This window comes from Hemicordylus capensis, chromosome 3 (genome assembly GCF_027244095.1).
Source record: "Hemicordylus capensis ecotype Gifberg chromosome 3, rHemCap1.1.pri, whole genome shotgun sequence".
NCBI lineage: Eukaryota > Metazoa > Chordata > Lepidosauria > Squamata > Cordylidae > Hemicordylus > Hemicordylus capensis.
The window spans coordinates 191,196,934-191,209,331 of NC_069659.1; the positions used below are offsets into that span (position 1 = coordinate 191,196,934).

The window sequence follows — 12,398 nt, forward strand, 5'->3', positions numbered from 1 at the left end:
GTGGAAGATGCTGAGTTGCTGTGAACCTAAACCAGGGGTTTGGGGATTAGCAAATGCCATCAGTGACAATCGAGCCCTCTCCTCCCATTAAACCAGTCACAGGACCCACCATTCAGCCGCAGCCTGCTGCCACTGCAGCCCAGGTTTCATTCACTGTGCAAATACTAGTTGGAAATAGAAAATGCTTGAGAAAAATGACTGGAAAGGCTTGAAGCTTAACAGCTCATGGCGGAGGTCTGGAGGGGTATGTGCCTTGAGACTAGAGTAGGCCCGCACAACATCAGGCCCAGGAGCCAGGTCCAACCTTCTGGGACTTCTTTGTTGGCCCACAGATAGGAATATCCTGCACCAATAGCAGAAGCCATGAAGAGCTCCTGACCTGTCCTGCTGTTGAGCAGCAGTAGCTTAGTGCAGTTGGCCACCTGAGACCAGATGCCCTTGGGCAGCCTTGCCCCTGAGCTGGAGCTCATCTCTCTTACCTTACTCCCTGACTCCAAGCCTCTGGCCCCCGCATTGGCCTCCCCACACTGCCTACCTGCCGCTGCTGTGGCTGTAGCAATGCCTTTCTCTTCCATCCCTCTGCCCCATTGCTCACTGCCACTGCTTTCTTCCCAGCAGCACATTTGTACAACTTTGTCTCTTCCAATCAAGCAACCCACAAATGAATGGGATGCTTGAATGGAAGAGATCAAGCCCAAAAAAGTGCACTGCTGGGGAGGCAGCAGTGGCAGCGACAAGAGAGCAGAGGTTAGCAAGACGGAACACCGCTTCCCTGGGAGCAGGCGCCCTCAAACTTGCTTCTTTCCAAGGCACTCTGCAGGGCCTCTTTTGCACAGCGGGTGGATGTCTGTCCACCCACCCTGACTCTCTTTGGTGGGTTGCAAGAGGCTCCTTTCTAGAAAAAGATGGACAAGCGCCCCCCGCCCCCCCCCCCGGCCTGGGTTAGAATGAAGCCTAGTGCTTCAGATGCCAGTCAGGTCCAAAAGGAAGCCTCACCCATAAGCATGACTGCACAGCCTCCATTGGCAGCGCTTTTGCTGGGGTGGGTGGGTGGGTGTGGGCACTGCTTATTCACCCATCCTTCCATCACCGCTTGAGATACATTTGGCTAAGTGAGCCCCTTGCTTCTGCTTGAGGAGCAGCAGTGGAGATGGATGGAATGGGCTAGAACAGCAGCTGCTTGTGCCCTTCAGGCGGGCACAAGCAGAATGCATCCTAGAAAGTCACTCGTTCGGTCAATTCCCTCTTCCCCAGGGGACGGCATCCTCTCTGGAAATTGCCTTACAGCACCATCTTATGTATGTTTACTTGGAAATACCTCCCATGGTGTACCCAGCCAGCCCTACTCCCATATCTGGGCATTGCTGTCCTAAAGCAACAGTGTTTTAGGGAGAGGAGAGGACTTGGCATTTGTTTGAAGCTGGCATGCACTCCAGGTTCCCCACTGACTGTGCAAGGACAGGGCAATAAACTCAACTAGGTAGCCTTGGGAAAGTCACTCCTTCTCAGCCTCAATTCCCCAGCTGCAATATGGGGATAATAATATTTATCTTACAGGGTTGTGATAGGGCCTATATCAGAGCAATACATGTGAAGTGCTTTGCACATTCAAAAAGCGCTATACAAATGATACTTTATTTTTTCTCTTGAATGCAACACTGATCACTTGTGGATTTGGGAGGTTGTCATTTTGCAATGCATCTGTTTTTAGAATTCATCCTCTAGTGCTTCAGAGGAGAAAGGAAAGAAGATGAAACGAAGAACAAGGAGACGTAAAATGAAGAATGAAGCAAGGAAAAAATCCGAGGATTACTGTTTCCGCTGTGGTGATGGAGGCCAGCTTGTATTATGTGACAGAAAATCTTGTACCAAGGCATACCATCTCTCTTGCCTTGACTTGGTAAAACGCCCTTTTGGTAAGTACAAATAAAGTTGCGAGTTAGCAGGTACTAGGATCAGCTGTGCATGTGATAGGCTGCCTGGTGGTGTTGCACAAGCCAGCTGTTGTGCAAGTACTTAAAACTGTAATGGGCGTGCAATTGCGCAGCACTGCTTACAGTGGCTGACATAATAAGCAGTGTTCACGGTGACAGGATGGTATTGTAGCACCACTGCTATGGTCACAGAAACAGCCATGCCTCTAGGAAGGTTGGTGGCACAACCAACATTACTGTACTTTCTCCCTTTGTGATAAATGGGAGAAACTACAGGAATGCTGCTTGTGCAACTGGTGTCCTCCCCAGTGACACCACTGCTTCTGTATCCATAGCAGTGGTGCCACAATACCCTCTGGTCACCATTTGCTTTGTATATCGTGCCAGCCACTGTAAGTAGTGCTGCACAATTGCGGACACACAGGTTTAAATAGTTGTGCAACTGCTTGCTTGTGCAGAATCTCTGGGCTGTCTGTCATGTGCATAGCAGCATCAGCTGATGGCCAATGTACCCTGTCAGCCAAGGCTTCTAAACATTCTTGATCCTGAAGAAGTGTTCATTAAGAATTTAACTATTGTGAATTTAACTATTTAACTAAAGAATTTAACACCTTTTTCCAAAGATTATTCCTTTGTCGATATTAAATTTTGTTAAAGTGTAGTTAAATAGTATAAGAGGGCCTATTGAGAGACTGCCTTCAGGTCTTAACAAAAAGCTTGAGATGTGCCATAACTTGACAGTCCAGAGTTTTTTGTGCCAGTGACTTCCAGGGAATTCCCAATCCTCCCCATTGCTAATCCTTTCCATTCATCGATATATTATCTTCTGCTGAAAGAGGACCTCATAGGAACATAGGAAACTGCCATATACTGAGTCAGACCATTGGTCTATCTAGCTCAGTATTGTCTTCACAGACTGGCAGCGGCTTCTCCAAGGTTGCAGGCAGGAATCTCTCTCATCAGCCCTATCTTGGAAAAGCTAGGGAGGGAACTCGAAACCTTCTGCTCTTCCCAGAGCGGCTTCATCCCCTGAGGGGAATATCTTGCAGTGCTCACACATCATGTCTCCCATTCATATACAACCAGGGCAGACCCTGCTTAGCTATGGGGACAAGTCATGCTTGCTACCACAAGACCAGCTCTCCTCTCTCTCTCGTGGTTACAAGAGCTACAAGGATCCCTCACCCACCATGAGGGAGACACAGCAAGAAGGAAGGATGATGCTTGGGTCCAATCCTTCCTTGTTGCTCCAGAAGCAGGACTGTGCAAATTAATTTAGAAAGCTTGAATAGCCCTGGGAAGGATAACCCCACCCAGTTCTGATAGTCCTGCATCTGCTCCAGACAGCCCTTTTTCTCTCTCCCAAAAGCCGTCTCTTTCCCACATTATAACTACTCCTTTGAGCTCCTTTTCAATTCTTCTATTCTTCCAGCATTATCTCCTTCTCTGATTGCTTTTTTTAAAAAGCCATTTTTCTTCTCTGTATCCCTTTCTATCCTGATCCTCCTGCTTATCTCTTCCCTGGAGCCTGCAGCTAGGATGCAGAGCAGTTCTTGGATATGGAACTTCTTTGTTCCTAGAGGCAATTGGAAGCTGGCAAGTTTTCATCCACTGAGGTCCCCAGCAGTGTACCAAGCACCCCAAGACCCTCATTGTCATCTGCTGCCCCAGCTACCTTGACCATTGGGGATCTGAGGGAAGAGCCGTCAGGCCTTCCACCACCAGGCTGCAAGTGCTGCCGTGCCCAGGGAGGTAGAAAATGCCAAATCCTCCCCTGCCTGTCTGGGACCCAAGAAAGTGATATGCTTCCCGCTGCAAGTGCCATGGGATCAGAAATCCCTCTCCTGGTGGCGCCCTCACTTTCGGCTTCTATCAGGCCTTCAAGGCCAGCCCCAGAATCGTCAGCTTCGTCCAGAGGGCTGGATTGCGGCTGCGGAGGTTACAAGAGCTACGAGGATCCCCCACCCACCATGAGGGAGACACAGCAAGAAGGAAGGATGATGCTTGGGTCCAACTGCCTGAATTAGGCTGCCGAGGCCACAATGACCAGGCCCACAAAGGGTGCGAATGTGGAGAGGGCCGATGGGATGGTGCTGGAGCGGGGCCACAGATGCCTTCTTTGGACGGTGAGTCCCAACAGGATAGCCAAAAACCTTTCAGACAAGCCCCAGTGGACCCCTCTGAACCAATGGACCTTATTGCGGATGCTCCTCCTTCAGGCTCTTTTAATACAATGACTCCAGCAAGGCAGACATGGTTTAAAGATGTGCTGGATAAGTCTCTCCAACAGTCCAGGCCATCAAAGAGGGCAAGATGTAAACGGCGAAAGAAAGACCCATTATCCTCATCCTCAGAAAGGCAGACTCTTTGAAAAGTAAGGATAAAGGAAAGTCCTCAAGAAATAGGCAATGCTTCCCTCATTCCTCTGAGGTCTCATGCTGCAAAGCATCCGATCCTCACCTACCCCTTGGGCAGGTGCCACAAGCCCCGTATAATTTTGGAACGGTCCCTCTTCCAGAGCAACCACTCCCAAGGGACCCCATTATCCCAGGGGACCAGTATCCCAACAATGACACTAAAGAAGAAGGTCAGTGGTCCAATGATCAACATACTGAATGTTTTTCTACCTCTCAGGGATTGTTTATCCCAGATGACTTTGCTCCTCTACTGAGTAAGGCAATTCACACCCTGGGTTTCCAACTGAGTGCTTCCCCACCACCCCCACCAAGAGGACCAAGCCCTTGTATTTTCTAACGCCACCACTATGGACTCAGTACGGTTGGCAGCCAGGTCCAGTGCCTCCACTGGAGTGAACGGGTGAACCCTTTGGTTGAAACATTGGCAGGTAGATGCTACTTCTTGCTCCAACTTGGAGGCTGTTCCTTATGTAGGTTCCAAGTTCAGTATTGAGACATTAAATGACCTACTCACTGAAACCAAAGATAAGAGAAAAGCCTTTCCCACAACATGCAGGGACTGCCATAGGCAGAATAAATGGCCCTTTCATCCCTTCAGGGCTCCCTTCAGACCCAGGGAAAGGGAAATCAGAACACAACATCCCTTTTGGAACAGGTTTAGAGTCAACGACAAGGCTACTGGGCAGCAATGTCAGCCCTTCATAGGACAGACTAAAGTAACTAGACTGCAATCCTTACTCATGGCCACTCCTGGTGGGGGGTTGTTTAACACAGTTCTTTCATGCTTGGGAACTCTCCGCCAGTGACAGGTGAGTCCTTCAGACCATTAGCACAGTTACAAAATAGAGTACACCACTCTACCCCCAAACCAGGTTTTTGCCAACCCCACATTCATGCTTGCATACCAAGCATTCCGGCCTTTCGCTGGCCATACATTATCTGGAAAATATAGGGGCAGTAGAGACAGTGCCTCTTCAGCAGCAGGGCAAGGGGGTTTACTCCATTCTGTTCACTGTGCCGAAAATGGACAATGCAGTCTTGGATCTCAAGTTTCTCAATACATTCATCAGACACAAAAAATTCAAGATGGAGACTGAGATCAATTGCAGATTCGCTCCACCACCTAGATCACCTTCCCTTCATAGACCACCTAGATCACCTTCCCTTCTATCCGCCTTCTATCCTATAAACTGCCCTTCCTAGTAGCTGCTACCTCATAAATAAGCACCTATGCCTAATTACCCCAGACTGTTCCCTGATCCATCATTCGCCCCTATGGTACCATCTGTATTTCTCTCTCTCTCTCTCTCTCTCTCTCTCTCTCTCTTGTCTGCATCCAGCATACTGAGCTGTGCCAAATATTCATGTTGTATCTCCCCACTTCCATGGGCCAAAAGGTCTCGAAATCCACTGTAGCCAAGTGGATTAAAGCCTGCATTTCACTGGCATACAGTATGTTAAATCTGCCAACACCTCTTGGCTCATTCAACCAGGGCAGCAGCAGCAGTGGCAGCCTTTAAAAAAACAACAACCGCTCCTCTGTCAGAGATCTGTAAAGTGGCAACGTAGTCACCCCCCTCTACCTTTACAAGACACAGTTCCGTAAGGAAATTCACAGAAGCAGAAGCATTCTGTTGATATGGGGCACATACTCCTTGAACCAAGGACAGCTTTGAAGGATGCTATCTATTTCATGGGTTTAAGCAGGCCTGCTCAACTTAGCCCCCCCAACAGTTTTTGGACTACAACTCCCATAATTCCCAGCCATAGTGGCCAATAGCCAGGGATTATGGGAGTTCTCATTCAACATCTGCAGGAGGGCCAAAGCCAAGTTGAGCAGCCCTGGTACAGGGATATATCTTGTTGGCTGCAAACTCCATTATAACAATGCTCAGGATTGTCAGCATCATGAAAGAATATTTATTTTACAGTTGCTATTTGATGAGATGCTTAGTGGGTCAATGTATACAAAACACAGCTGATTTTAACATTTTTCTTCCAAAGGTAGGTTGTGTATTTATAGGCTAGGGTGGCCTCTCTATGTTCCTGTTATATGGAGAAAGAAACTCCAATAAGGAGTTGGTCTTAGTTTAGTGGCGCAGTGGGAAATGACTTGCCTAGCAAGCATGAGGTTGCCGGTTCAAATCCCCGCTGGTACCTATATCGGGCAGCAGCAATATAGAAAGATGCTGAAAGGCATCATCTCATACTGCGTGGGAGGAGGCAATGGTAAACTCCTCCTGTATTCTGCCAAAGACAACCACAGGGCTCCGTGGTCGCCAGGAGTCGACACCAACTCGACAGTACACTTTACCTTTTACCTTTGTTTTCCCCCATACCACAGATAAGATAAAATGCTGGCAATGGTGATATTATTTGGTTCAAAACTGGCAATGGTGATACAGTGTTATTTAAACAAGATAATTGGTTGAATATGGATATTTCTGAATCGGTATTGTTTTCTTTTCATGGAAGGAAAATGGGAATGCCCTTGGCATCACTGTGACGTTTGTGGCAGGCCTTCTGTTTCCTTTTGCCACTTCTGCCCAAACTCCTTTTGCAAGGATCATCAAGATGAGACGCTGCTTGGTTCTAATTTAAGTGGACAGTTATTCTGCTCGGACCATACTGGGAATAATTTCACTGAAAAGAAGACAAAGAAGGCCCCCAGGAAACCAACCACACTGAAGTGTAAGCGAAGACAAAGAAACAGATGGAAGCGGACTGAATGTAAATAGTGTCCAACAGACGGCGGCTCCCACTGCCAGCACTGTCTTGTAGATAAGTTGTGAATAGGGTCAGGGAAGGACATACATTTGACACACATTCTGCAAGGACAGGGTTTGTGGCAAAGTCATTTTTAATCCACTGAGCCAACTGCAGCAGATCGTTCTGCTTGCATCTGCACTGATCATGAACCGATGGTGTGCCAAGTTCAGACACTTTCAGGACAACCCAGGTTTACTCTTCAGCAATAATGGTTATGACACTTGAACAGTTCTTTCCAGTATTTTCCTAATTGGAGGTAGGTCAATTTCCAACCCATTCAGGTATAGATCCATAGCTTTCAGAATGGTAGTCACCATGTTGAATAGAAGACAAGATTAGCTTTTGAAGTGAAACGTTGTTGGGGAGAGTGACATGCCTTGTCCGCATTGTTGGATAAGGCATGTGGGCGTCCTACAATTCAGAGGCACAGAGCCCAGTATAGCCACACAGTTTCAACTTTGTCTTTTCCGTATGATGGATGTCCAGTATATTTTGTTTTTGTTTTTTTAATGGTAATAACATTCTACTAAGGAACAAGAGTGTGAGGGAAAGAAACAGCAGACCATGTGCTAACCATGAGAAGCTCTGAAAGAAATAACTTTCTCTGTAGTTTCAAATGTAAAATGATACATAACCTAAATACGCATTTAAATTGATATTAAAAGCGATGCCAATTTTTTAGATTGTATTTGCATAATAAAAGTATTTCAAAATACAACTAAAATGCACTGATGTTTTTCTAAAAAGCAATTAAGTTCACAGATAGATATTGATATATCAAGATGGTGCATGAAAATGAGACATTAACCCTGCAGTCCCTAAAATAGATTTATTTGGGGATTCTGTGCCATCCCACATACAGGAATGTAGCTGTGCAAATCACAGAAGATTTGACGTATGGCCTCCCTCCTCCTTAGCCAGGCAAGACAGCATGCCTTGTTGCTCAGTTTCTTTCTGATCACACAGTGTAGCAGCAAAAAGGGAGCTCTCTTTTAGAGTTCTGTGAATTTTTTGGTGGGGTTTCTCTATCCATTGTTTCTTCACTCTGTGATTATTCTGCTTATCTTATTCCATGGCAAGCAAGGCCCTGTTGAAGCAATAGCCCATGGACGCAGTAGCAAGACTCCAGAGTCAGATGGGCATGACTTTTGCTTTGCTCGTTTAAGAGGAGGTCATGATGTAGAAAGTTGTAGGCATTGCCAAAAGCTTTTGGCAATGTTGTCTTGAGGAAGAAGGGTCTTCAGACCACAGACTCAGTGCCCTATTCTTTGCACGTGTCTACTCCTCTGACAGGTTCTTCTCTGTCTTCCTGGGCCTTAGCCTTGGCCAACTCTTCAGAACTCTGGAGTTGCTTGAGTAGAGGTGACATGCTAAAGCCCTTTTGTTCTGGCACCTCCATCTGAATAGCACTACTTCATCAATGCAGCTCCCCTGACCCCGCCACCAAATGTCAACCCCAACCTCTCTTCCATAAACCTTTTTCCTGCTTTTGCAGCCCTGCATTTTTACCCCCGCAAAATCTGCTGAATAAAATCCCTATAAATAGTAGGGCTGTGGATTACATCATGTAAGCCCTAGCAGAGGAATTTTTGCCAGAGTGTAGTCCCATGAAAAATTCTTCCAAACTGGCAAGCCCGTGCCACCTCTCCTGCTATGTCAGCATTTCCTGATGTTCTGCCTCACAAAAGATTTGATTAAGCCTGTGAAAGATGGCTGAGAATGATGAGATAAGTGGGATTGTGTGGCTAAGCATCAAATAGGCTAAAATTCACTGAGATTAGATCAGCATGCTTTATAAAGTAGGTGTGAAGTGCCTCAGTCCCTTGAAGTCTAAAAGGGCCTTATCACGTAAGTCAGGTATAGTTCCATCAGCATTCTGACAGTTGGGATGCACTGAAGTAACTTTGAGGGCTGAAGAAGTCACACTGTCTGACAGACAATTTATTGCTGACAAAGAGAATGTTCTGCAATTCTGGGCACATTTACTGAGTAACAAGCCCTTCTGAACAGAGAGGGAATTGAGTAAATGTATCCTATATACTTTCACTTACATAGGTGCATGTGTGTGGATGGATGGATGCATGCATTTCATTGAGCACCTGCTGTTCGTGCATGTGTGGCTGCACGTGTATTGCTCATGCACTTAGATGAGCACATATCTGTGTGTATACAGTATGTGTGTGTGTGTGTGTTGCACATATACATCTTTTTGCATGTGTCTGCATGTCTGTGTTCATAGGGTTTTTTTGAGTGCCTGTGCATGTATTTGTGGTGTGTTCTGCACATCTGTAAGGGTTTTTGTGTTTATACAGGTATGTGAGTGTTCCTGTGTACATGTTTCTTTGCCCTTGTTTTCCTGGCTGTGCACATGCAGGTGTGTTGTGTGCCTATACATGTGTTGCACGCACGTGTGTTATGTGCATATGTAGCATTTGTGTCACAGGCACATGCTTGTGTGTGGGTGCACGAGCTTGTGCATAAGCGCATATTTGTGTTGTACACACATGTCTATGTTAAATCTGTGTTCTTGTGTCAGTGTGTGTTTGAGTGGGACCTGTTTGTGTTTTGTGTATTGTGTATGCCACATGAGTTTTCAACTGTGTGTTTTTACATTTTTGTTTTGTTCATGCATGTGTTGTATATGCTTGTTTCAGAATACATCTGTGGTGTTCATGTGTGCACATTTCCACAATCATTCCATGCACCCTGAAAATCACCACTGCTTCCCCCACAGTGCTCTAACTACTCACCTTACTTCCCTCACCTGTCTGTTCCATGCCACCCTTTCCAAGAGCTCACATTCCATTACTAAAGGAAGAGGCCTTGGCCTTGCACTTGCAATAGAAGCCACTCGCTGGCTCCTGCAATATCAGAGTACTGGTAGCAGTGTTCCCTGTAAGAGGGTCTTCCAGATGTTGCCTACAACATGCATAATTCCCAGTCCAAAACCATTGCATCTAGGGGTGATGGAAATTGTAGCCAACAATATCTGGGAATCTCTGTTACAGGTCACACTGACTGGTAGACATGTATGTCAGCATGCTGGCTTCTTGCTCAGACAGGCAGTGTTCTGTATAATTTTGCCAGCACTTGCTGGCTATAGCATTTAGTGGGGAAGGAACATCCTAACTTTTGAACCAATGCTCACAACTTCACCAAACCAATGAAAGCTTGCTTTCCTAGATGAGCATGATCAGAGTCATCAGTCACTTTACCAAAAATGGAAAGAATGATACCCTTGTCTAAAATTTGGACCAAAAAAGGGTCAAAGTTTCAATTTTTAGTACTTTAAAAACCTGCTGTACTGTGGCAATTTTTTTTTGAGCACTTTGATGTTAGGCACATTTGTAGACTTCATTATATAGATCATGCATGCCATGTTTCAAGTTATTTGCTCACTAAGTATCATATTTATTCAATTTTCATTTTTGTAAGGGCAGAAGCTTTTGGTATTGTCTTCAACTTTACAATCAACTTTACAGTTGATTCCTTGAAGGGGCAATGCGAAAGCATCCAGTGGAGGCAGATATGGAAGTGGGGCCCTCTAGAGTTAAATGAGATGGCCAAGTTAGTAACATAGTTAATAACTGGTACAATTTACCAGAGAGTATTTCAATATGTCAGGCTATATTAGAAGAAGGAAAAAATTCAATCCCTCCAGCTAATAATATGGTATCGTATGATCTGCTTAATCAGATATTACAGTGGTTTCTTGTTAAAGCTGATAAGAGGTCTGCAGGTTCTAAATCCTCTCCATTTAAAAAATGGTTTGATCAAGACTGTGTGGCTGCCAGGAAGGCTCCTGTCTCCTGTTTTATTTGTTATAAAACTAATCCTTCCACGAGTTTCAATCGACAATTATAAAGTTTTATTGAAGTGGCGGGGGGCGGGGGGGGGACTGCCTCACTAGAAACCTGGCAGCAATTGACTGGCTGTCAGAAATAAAGATTCTAGTAGATTCTGGCAGATTATCACTGGCTTTTCCAACTCTGGGTTGACCTGGATGGCTTGTTCTGCCCAGCTGAGGATTGGGAGTCCTACATCCATTTTTAATATGGAGAGCAGGATACTCCCAATCCCCCGTGGGACCTATTGGCTGATAATATCCAATAGTGGCCTCCGGTTTCAATCTCAGAGATATAAACAACTGTTTAGCTGAAGCTCCAGGAAATTTTATTCTAGCAGAACTGATTAAATCTAACGTGGAATGGTGGGCTCCCATCTTAGCCTCTCTGTTTGGGCAGATCGATCTGCCCACCTCCCCTCTGATTGGGGCGTGGCTATAATAGTTCCTTTGTTTAAAAAAGGTAAAAGAATCCTGCCAATTATAGATCTATTAGATGTGTCTATAATTGGCCTATATAGACCTATAATCAGAAAATTATATCCCAAACATCTTAGCTGGAAGTTATGTGATTGGATTGATCAGGAAAACATCTTAAAGGTGGAACAAACTGGATTTGAATCTGGTAGGTGGACCATGGACTATTGCTTACTACTACAGCACCTAATATAAAATATGCTGGTAGCCTTAAAATAACTTTTTGCAGCATTTGTGGACTTTAGGGTGTCCTTTGACTCCATTTCAAGAGTTTATCTGGACCAAATTTTAAAAATCCCACTATTAAGATACAGATACCTGTATCTGTAACAGATACCTGCTGTTACTTATATATAAACTTTATGAGAAAACCAGCCTTGGAGTTCTATGCAGTTTAGTGGAATGGCTGTGTAACCCCATTTCTACATACAATAGGGTTAAACAAGGTTGTATTTGGGCACCCTTATTCAATATTTAAATATTCAGCAGTTGCAGGGACTTGATCTACATGCCTCTAAGATGGCAAACAGATGCCTGCCTATTTTACTGCGTACAGATGATGCAGTAATTTTATCACAAACTCAAATTGGCTGTGGCAATTTTAAGATTCCGTCATGCCCAGGAAGGAAGTTTACCCCCTGCGGTCATTAAATTATCATCTGCTAAGCCATTAGCACAACTTCTATATGGAGTGGAATTGGGCCCATATACCAGCTTTGAAAGTGCTTGAAAGAGTTCAATCTGGATTCCTAAGAGCTCTTATTACCACACCTAGATGTGTCACAAATGCTGTATTGAGAATGAAAGCAGGTATGATTAGAGTTGGAGCTGCCATTTTCTTCTGGCTTAGGCTTAATTTTATTCCTGTGGGACTGATACCCTTGATCTACTTGGCAAAAGGGTATCCAGTGCAAATTGCGCTCTTATGGCCATTCTCCTGTTTTTCTACTCTCTTGA

At 45.2% G+C, this 12,398-nt stretch overlaps 1 protein-coding gene across 6 annotated transcripts in view; it reads left to right on the forward strand.

Annotated features, from left to right (window-relative positions):
• Nucleotides 1-7,867, forward strand: part of NSD2 (nuclear receptor binding SET domain protein 2) — a 192,227-nt gene extending 184,360 nt beyond the window's left edge. For 5 of the 6 annotated variants that reach the window (XM_053304249.1, XM_053304251.1, XM_053304250.1 and 2 more), the window contains 2 exons: nucleotides 1,712-1,916; nucleotides 6,827-7,866. In XM_053304249.1, coding sequence (XP_053160224.1) covers nucleotides 1,712-1,916; nucleotides 6,827-7,089 — 468 coding nt within the window. In that variant the 3' untranslated portion in view covers nucleotides 7,090-7,866. Of the gene's footprint in view, nucleotides 1-1,711; nucleotides 1,917-6,826 lie in introns of all 6 variants that reach the window. The other variant, XM_053304254.1, reaches the window with a different exon arrangement.
• The last annotated feature ends 4,531 nt before the right edge of the window (nucleotides 7,868-12,398 follow it).